Here is a 9,218-nt window from a genome sequence, read left to right as displayed (position 1 = left end):
TATATATATATATATATATATATATATATATATGACCTTATAAGTTGTTTTTCTTATAAGGATCTCGAGAGTATAATACTCAGTTCCCGAGTATTATAGTCTCAAGTTCCTAAAATGAGTTAAGCCATCTTTATTTAAAAATTGGGTTGAATAAGAGAATTCAAATATAAATACAGCGAAAATGATCAAAACATTTGAAATAAACATCAACATACTTTTGATAAATAAACCAACCCGCTAGGGTTAAGAGTCTGTGAATATAACCTTGTGGAACATACACACATAAACGAGATGTTTAGAAGCCAACCTAAGTATATACAAGATAAGCAACCGTAGAGTGATTCAGCCATTAACAAAGTAATACAACAAATTGGGCTAATGACTAATCACCTTATAAGACGATAGGCTTAGAAGATGTCCACCCGCCTTAAAAGAAATGAACTAAACCAGATTATCAAAAGTACGTTAGAGCTAACAAGAAGTAAGTGTCATGCCCTCACGATCTCAGTCTAGATCGTCAACCATAGAACTATCTGCACTCACAGAATACAATAGGGGGTAAGAATTTAGTGGCGGATCTAAGAATCATTGTTTATGGGGTCAAGATTCAAGTCGAGTGCGTGAGAGTCAACGGCGGCGACACCTTCTGTGACAACGAGCTTCACCATATGCGTGAGAGTTGAATTGAGTTTGGGTGAGACTAGAGTCGAATTGGGTTTGGATTTAGGGCCCTGTTCTTTCTCAATGTGAAAGGCAAAAATGGGTTGTCGACGTATGTGTTGTTTGAATGTTAAGTATTTCAATTTTTGTTTTTTAAATAAAACTGCAAAAACGATGTCATTTTGGCAAGTCTCTAAGTTAAAAAAAAAATAATAAATAAATAAATAAATCACACCTCCTAGACACGTGATCCACTATCTTCTTCTTCTTCTCCTTGCCTCTTTCATTCATTTTCACAAACACCTTCCACCATTTCTTGCCCCTGTAACTTCAAGCAGCAGCCATGAACCATGTGGTCAAGATTTTCCATCTAGGGGGAGATTTATAGGTTCATACATGGGGTCAATTGATCCCATTAACCCCACCCTGGATCCGCCCCTGAGCATCACATATATTCATTACTTCCACTCAGGGGATTCCCATGTTAGGTTTTAAAATAATAAGGCAAATATTTAATATATATATATACAAAATTTCTCTCTGCAGGATGTCCGTTCTTTAATTAAAAAACAGACGTATATGTTTTATGGCTTTTATTTTCACCATTTGATCTTAAACTTGGCAGGATTTAATTATTTAGGTTATAAATCATCAATCGAGACATATTTTTTGGTTTTAACTCTCATGATTTTGAGTTCCCGTTCCTCAATTAGAATTTAGGTTTTAACTCCTAAGTTTTAGGCTACCATAAAAAATTCGAGAGTTAAAACCTAAAATATAACCTCGAATAATAATTCTATTCCTTAAAATATAAAACCTTAGTTATATCCTAACATGTTGAACCCTGTAAAAAATGACAAATTGTCATAGAAATACCAATGTCCGTTCTTTAGTTAAAGAACGGACGTCCTGAAAGAGAGAATATGTGTATAAATATATATACATAAAGCTAGTGGAAAACAGTTTGAAAGCAATGCTCCACAAAAAAAATATATCAATACCAATAATCAATGAGTAAAACCATTTGCATGCTCACACAACTTTCGCAAAATCTGATTTGTGTGTCAATGTTCAAAAAACATACCTGAACACCTATCACATAAAGGTCAACTATCTATACCGATAAACACAACTTGATAAGATAGTGAAATCAAGTATTCATTCCTAATAGATACCGCCTCAACTAGAGTCCACAAAGGGACAATCGACTAGTCTGTCTATATCACCACCTCCAGAGGTTTATAGTTAGTTTATAATTGAGCTTTTGGGTTAAAGATGACCTTCCAATCTAACAGGAAAAAAAAAAAAAAAAAAAAAAAGGGTATATTTGTAATTATTTATGTATTATTCAACCAAAAAATAAACCTTTCTTAATTTCATTTTAAATTGACACTAAATCTTATAGTGATCAAGGTTCTCTAAAAGAGTAAAGAACATATATAACATGATGATACATTCAAAATTGACTTTCGAAACTATAAAGATTCGCATGACAATAAATGAGAAGAAAATACAAATAAAAAGGAAATCATAATTAAGATATTTTATTTAATTTCTGATACAAAAGTAGCTCAATCGTTTGAATTTGTGAAGCCAAACAGTAACTTCATAGTGATATTCATGTTCACACTTCAAAACTTTGTGTTCAATGAATTGTAGGAGGTGGAGAGTATTGTGCCTGCTAGAATTCGTAACCATCAAAATTGGATAGATGGTTTGACAGCAGGTGAGCTGTTTACTAAGAACCACAAAGGTTTGGTGAAGGAGGGAGAAAAGTCAATGAAAGAAACAGCAACTTCTTGTACAGTTGTAGGTGCTCTCATTGTTACCATCATGTTTGCTGCAGCATTCACAATTCCTGGTGGAAATAAACAAGATACAGGTGTTCCCATATTCTTAGATCAAAAGGTATTTATGGTTTTTATAGTATCAGATGCTATATCACTCTTTTCTTCCACAACTTCAGTAATGATATTTTTGGGAATCCTCACATCACGTTATGCAGAAGATGATTTTTTCAAATCCTTGCCCACAAAAATGATATTAGGCCTTTTCAGTCTTTTTCTCTCTATTGCCACTATGATGATTGCCTTTTCTTCAGCCCTTTTGATCATGCTTCATGATAAATTAGGGGCTGTTATTCCAATCATCTTGCTTGCTAGTGTTCCAGTTGCCTCATTCATATGGTTGCAATTTCCCTTCTTGGTTGAGATTTTCATTTCTACTTATGGATCAGGAATATTTGATAAGAAAGTCAAACGTCGGTAGTCGGTACTGAATTTCTAAAGTTATCTAATGTTTATGTTTGGTTGTAGTACTTTTTAAGAAGTTTGTAATAAAAAGACAATGTATGTGCTTAGATCCTCTAATAAAATAAAATGCAACTCCAATTTGTATTTTCGAGTTACACAAAATTTTGTAATTTTTAATTTAGATATTCTATTTTCGAAAGTTACACATATTTGCGAAACTCATCCCGATTCTCCAACCTTTGAAAGGTGTGCTGTTCTGCCTTTCATAAAATCTCAATAATCCAAGTGAGAGCAAGTTAATTTGCTCACCACTAACTTTAAGTGGTGAGCATCACCACTGCATTACATGAGTGTCATATGTCCTCTACAGTAACAATAGTAACTATAGTTAACTTTTTAAAATTAATACATTAAAATATTATTATTATGAGATAAAAAATAAATTTAAGAATCAGAAAATAAAACTAAAATAGGACAAAGACTCATTTCCACACCCAAAGTTATATGATACAAGCAAGTCGACTGAACCCATTGACCATTTATGGAATAAAATTGTAAAACACAGTGACCATTATGAAAAAACAAAAAAAACCCAGGAGAATTATTATATAATACAAAAATGTTTGAATGATTTTTATAAAATTGGCTATAATTTTTGAACCTATACCAAATTATCTTCATTTAAAAAAAAAAATAACTATACCAAATTATCCAAAAAGTTAAAAAGAAGAAGAGAAAAAGTAAGAACAAAATGCTCAACATTCTTTAGAAGATAACGACTAGTCAATCATTGGAAGCAATTAACATTATATCAATTATTTTGTAAATTAATTAAAAATCTCTTTCATACATTCTCCTATATATACTTTCATGCCACCCCATTCCACTTTTGACCGGTCAACTCTACATCTTTTCTTTAAAAACAACCCACCAAAGCCATCTTCTATATATCTCTCCAATAATTTTGTGAACTCAGCAGCTCATAGTTTGAGAAGGAATCATACGATTCGTACGAAAATTATCAATTAGAGAGAGAGAGAGAGAGAGAGAGAGAGAGAGAGGAGAGATGGTTCAATTATATACTGATTATTGGAAGTTTGAGATCCGAGAATTCTCAATTCTCATACTTTCATGCAAAATCCAAAACTTACAAATATAAATAGAAAGAAGTGTCTAATAAAGGCTGTGGCCTAAGGAAAACAGCCGTTGCTTGCTTTTCTTTCCCTCAAGAGACTACAAAAGCTCAAGCTGTGGAAACTTTGTCTCCATGCCAATCTTTTTGCAAATCTCTCTCTCTCTGTCTCTCTCTCTCTCTCTCTCAAAATTAATCCACGTCACTTTGATGGGTAGAAGATTGTCTTTTTCTTTTTCAGAAAAACAAAAAAAGTACTATTGGTAGAAGATGGTCTTTGGTGAGACAGAGGGTTGCAATTAAATAGAAAAGTTGCGAAAGCTTTAAAAAGTATGTTTATTTGAATATTTTAGACCACAAGTGACGCCTAGAAAGAATACACAATTAGTGGCTTCATGCTTTTTCTTCCCTTATTCGCTTTTCTATTTTCTTTTTTTTTTTTTCCGATTGTAATGATCTCTAGATCGATGATGTACTTCTAAGATCATATGTTGAAATATGTTCTTTGTAATTAAAGAACCTTTAAGCTATTGGGATGAGAGCAATAAAAGAGAACTTCAATGATAGGATCGAATTGGTAATTACTAATAAAGTAATAGGGTGAATTACACTTAATTTGCACCCCTAATTAAGTAATGGTCATTTTTTACTTTGGTACTTGATGTTTAAAACGTTTCAATGTGTAACATAAAGTTTATGAAAATTGCTATGTGCCTTTTCTGTTAACTTTTTTGTTAATTTTGATTGCATATAGCATGTGTGAGATTCATTTACATTGATGTGTACAATAAATTTATGCCACGTGCCTTTTTCTAATTTTTTATTTATTTATTTGGTTTATTTTATTTGTCCACGTGGCCTAAATTTATTGTACACATTAGTGTAAATGAATCTCACACATGCTATATGCAGTCAAAATTAATAGAAAAGTTAACGGAATTGACACATTGTAATTTTCATAAACTTTAAGTTTCAGATTGAAACGTTTTGAACATCGAGTACCAAAGTGAAAAACGACCTATACTTGAGGAGTGCAAAGTATAATTCACCCAAAGTAATAATAATGTTTGACTGAAGACTACACAACGTGCATGGAGCAAATTATTACTACAAATGTTGTGAGAAAGAACAAAAGTTGTTATTGTATAGGAGTGCTCTAAAGTTAACTGGTTAGCAAATTAATACGAAATTAACTACTTTTTTGGACCTACCACTCTTCAAATATTATTATTGTAAAAAATCAACCAAATCATAAAGTATTTAGTTATCTAACTATTATCAAATAAATAGACGATAAAAACATAGAAATAGTTGTTATTATAATCAAATAAGATTATATCGAATGGTGGGTTCAAAAAGGGTGACAAGTTTTGTATTAATTTGTTAACCATATAGCTTTAGAGCATTTTTTTTACTATTGTATATCAGTTATCAAGATTCACAACATGGGCCAACTTCACTTCAACAATGTGTTGAAGAAACTAAGATTATTAACTATGTCATTTTTTATCTTTTTATTCAATGTATAAATTAATTTTAAATTAATTTGGAATAAAAAGACATAAAAGAACATAATTTTGTGATATGAAATGGACTCTCCATCTCGGGATGGAGCCAATTAACCATTGTTCTTAAGATTATACAGGCCAAATGGTTCTTAACATTAACCATTGTTCCATTGATTGAAGTACGGCGCACGTGTTACACATAACAAGATGAAGGAAAAGAAAAAACAATATTAGTATACGTACACATCTTTGTCTACAAAACAAAATCCTAGCTAGCTTCCAATCTTGAAAATTGCTTATAGAAATTAACCTAGCTACTTATTTCCCCTATTAAGTTAATTATCATTTTCTTTACCTCCCCACAAATCCTTAATTTGAAAAAAAAAAAAAAAAAAAAAAAAAAAGTGAGAGAGAAATCAATATCAGAAAATTCATTAGTGAATGATCTGTTCAATTGATTCCCCGTTAAAATTCTTATATTTTGAAGATAATCTGCCTATCCACAGATTCCAATATACCAATATTGTCTGAATGATCATCATCTCCATTATCACCTTCCATGGCAATATTCAAATCCAGTGACCCACATGGGCCTCTCTCCTCCAAGTCATGAACAGCATCTTTCTCTTTATTGATCACTACTTCATCAGATCTTTGGCTTCTTGTAGGAGAAGCACTGAAGCTTTCACAACTGAAAATGACAATGGCATCCTTAAGAGGAGCACTAGTTTCACCATCTGCAAGCGTTACTCTTCCGCTTTCAATTGCTTGGTTGATACCCTTTTGGGAACAGTGATCAACTTGTTCCAGATCTTCCATGAAGAACACTCGGTGAGGATTTTCGTTCACTGCTTCGCCAAAACGGTGGACATAGCTGCAACCCAACTCGTTTCTCGCCCTTTTGTTTCTGGAACATTCTTCAGTTGAAGAAGAATTATTATTAAAGCTGCTCAGACCAATCGAGACAAAGTTGCTAATCTGAGAGCCAAAAACAAGTTTAGCTACCACCCTTGCAATCTTCTCTTTGGCTTCGGAATCAGATCCTAGAAAGAAGAGCCAACTTTCTTCTTTGTCCTTCTCATGATCATGCAATTTCAAGTTTCCTTTTCTCTTGCTCGTTCCAGACCGGCACTGAAGGATGGCTGTGGCGATTTCGGGAAGGATCACTTTCTGCCATGGAACCTTCTTTTCCATTTCTTCACATAGAAGTTTGAAGTTTTCGGCGTTGAAGTCTTTGAAGGCGCCATCGTCTGTGTCTTCCATCACCTCGCTTGAAGAAGCCGAATTAGGACTGGAGTTGGGATTCGATAAAAGGTCTGGTTTAGGCTCATTTCTGTCTGCAGGCATGAACATGCTCACATTTTCAGCACAGTCATCATCATTAATCTCTTCAAAGTCCCAGAATTGGTATTCTTTTGGTGACTGCTTGGGTTCAAAAGAAGGAGATTTTGAACAGGAATTGAATAAGAGTTTCTCTGGATTGTGGGGGTGTTTCTGGGTTGAAGTGCCAAGTGAATCATTCCATTTCTTGCAGATATTGCTGACTTGTACACATTCCTGCTTGAAATTAAACAGATAAATTGCACAAATTAAGAGAATATTAAAATTTGTATTTAAATTACCAAAATTCTATTGGATTGTATGAAAGAAAAAATAAATAAATCTCTTGTGTCTATCTCTCATCACGTGGCATGATGACTGATGAGAAAGATAGACGTATAGACACCTAATATATAATATATACCCGTTATATGAAAGATTTACTCTATATGAAAAAACATTTGTTACTCACTAATATTGTGTTAGTGAAGAGTTGATAAAAAAATAAAATATAATATATGTATAGAAATTTACCTTATAATCAGTGTTACTGATGATGCTTGTTTTCTCTTCCCTGTACTTTTGGAGCCACAAGGGCAAGCTGCTTGAGATAGTGGAAGTGGTTCTGGAAAACTGATCAGACCCATCTTTGGGTGCAGCCATTGTACTCATCTCAGCTTTCAGATCATAGCTAATTAAAAGAAAATACAAACAACCACAAAATAACTAATATTAACCACTTTTTTTAATTATAATTTTGTCATTGTCAAAAATAATTGGAAGAACTTCAATACTATAAATAAAAAATAGTACCTGTCAAAGTTTAGACTTAAGCTCAGGCTTCCAACTGGGACTGTTATGGGATGAAGATCCCAAATTGACTGTAGAGAAGGTTGGCCAGTTTTGCATCTCATGAAAGTCTGGAAAGTGGCAACTCCCAAAAGAGACAATCTTCCTTCCTCATCCCCAAAACTTCTACACACCAATCTCTTAAGCTCCATGATTATTTGCTCCAAATGACTAGTGTAGCAGTTTATTCTTTTCTGATCATGATCATGATGGTCAGCATAATTTGACCAAATCTCAGAAACCCACATCAGATCACCCAAATACAAGACAATATTAGTACTCCCTCTAGCTATGTAGCTTTTGGTGAGGCCCCTGAGCTCCACAAGCTTGTGTTCAACCTCCTCCTTGGAGATGTTCCTCAAAGAGTAGAGAGGAAGGCTTATAAACTGCACTTGTCTCTCAAAGTTGTACTTCTCCATCACTCCCCTTGCTACACCTTCAGCTGTTCCCACACTCTCTCCCACAATAACAGTGTTTCTTTTTTTCTTAAATATTTCTTTCAATACACTCATTACATCTTCTTGCCTATAACTTTGATCCAAGTGTTTGATCGAAGATGGTGGAGGTTGAGACGGCACACGAGTAGTACCAATCAGTTGATCCTTGGACTGAAGGGAAGGACTTTGATGAGAATTGGAAGAAATGATCTCCAAAGAAACAGCTTGTTCCACCCTGCTTTTCACTTGGGGACTCGAAAAACCCGCCTCTCTCATGACTCTGCTGACACTTGGGTCATCTAAGATAGAGATTATAAGCTGCTGTAACTCTATCTTCAAGGCTAAAATAGGCTGCTGCTGGTTCTCAATGGAGCCACGCCGCTGGTGAGCCTGAGCGCGCTTGAAGGCTGCAACCAAGGCATTGGAGAAGCACGGGACAACGTCGTTGGAATATTGGTGGTGATGATGATGATGATGAGGAGAGAATGAGAGTGGTGACGTGGAAGCGGCTGCTGGGAGACGGTTGAGGGCCACATTGAAACAAAGCTCAAGAGCCTTGCACTGGAGGGGGTGAGAGTGGCATTGAAGGCAGGCCCTTTTCAGAACTCCGGTGGGGGAAGCCAGCATAGCGCTCGCCACGTGGAGAGGAGTGACTTGAGCATGGCCTCGTCGTCGGGCAAGGCTAACGGATTGCTTCACCATGGTTGCAGCCTCAGATGTTAGAGCCTGCTGCACTATGCAAATTCCAGCTCTCATCTTTAATATTGCTGATTTATATATTCTTTGTTTTCTTCTAGCTACCAGCAGTTTTGTGTATAAGGATGGACTTTAAGAATAGTGTTAGAGGGTTTCACTTGCATGGATAAATTGTGCTGGTTTGTATTGTGCTTGAGGAGACTGGATAGTGTGTATGAGATCAATATATATTATTGGTATGGGAGTACTTTTGTTCCTTTCTTGTTAGTGAGGGAAATTTTGGCTTTGTATGTGTTAAAGTGGACTGCATGTGATGCAACTTTGTCCCTCTCCTCTCTCTCTCTCTCTCTCAAAAAGAGATGTG

The 9,218-nt window shown here is 34.8% G+C and overlaps 1 protein-coding gene across 1 annotated transcript; it reads right to left on the bottom strand.

Annotated features, from left to right (window-relative positions):
- Positions 1-6,025: 6,025 nt before the first annotated feature.
- On the bottom strand, positions 6,026-8,989 carry LOC147291380 (protein SMAX1-LIKE 3-like). The gene is made up of 3 exons (XM_086238284.1): positions 7,686-8,989; positions 7,407-7,563; positions 6,026-7,109 (listed from the first exon to the last, which is right to left on the bottom strand). Exons 1-3 carry the CDS (start codon positions 8,912-8,914, stop codon positions 6,027-6,029), a joined length of 2,469 nt encoding a protein of 822 aa, XP_086094410.1. The 5' UTR covers positions 8,915-8,989; the 3' UTR covers position 6,026.
- Between the last annotated feature and the right edge of the window lie 229 nt (positions 8,990-9,218).

This window comes from Dryas octopetala, chromosome 3, assembly GCF_963921425.1.
Source record: "Dryas octopetala chromosome 3, drDryOcto1.1, whole genome shotgun sequence".
NCBI classification, from domain to species: Eukaryota; Viridiplantae; Streptophyta; class Magnoliopsida; order Rosales; family Rosaceae; genus Dryas; species Dryas octopetala.
This window is presented reverse-complemented; position numbering and strand designations above follow the sequence as displayed.

Excerpts from the sequence above, each read along its gene's own strand:
- LOC147291380 (XM_086238284.1), bottom strand. The coding sequence starts at position 8,914 with ATGAGAGCTGGAATTTGCATAGTGCAGCAGGCTCTAACATCTGAGGCT. Across the intron at positions 7,564-7,685 it reads TTAAGTCTAAACTTTGACAG|CTATGATCTGAAAGCTGAGA; the intron begins GTACTATTTTTT and ends TCTTTTAATTAG. Across the intron at positions 7,110-7,406 it reads TCAGTAACACTGATTATAAG|GAATGTGTACAAGTCAGCAA; the intron begins GTAAATTTCTAT and ends AATTTCAAGCAG.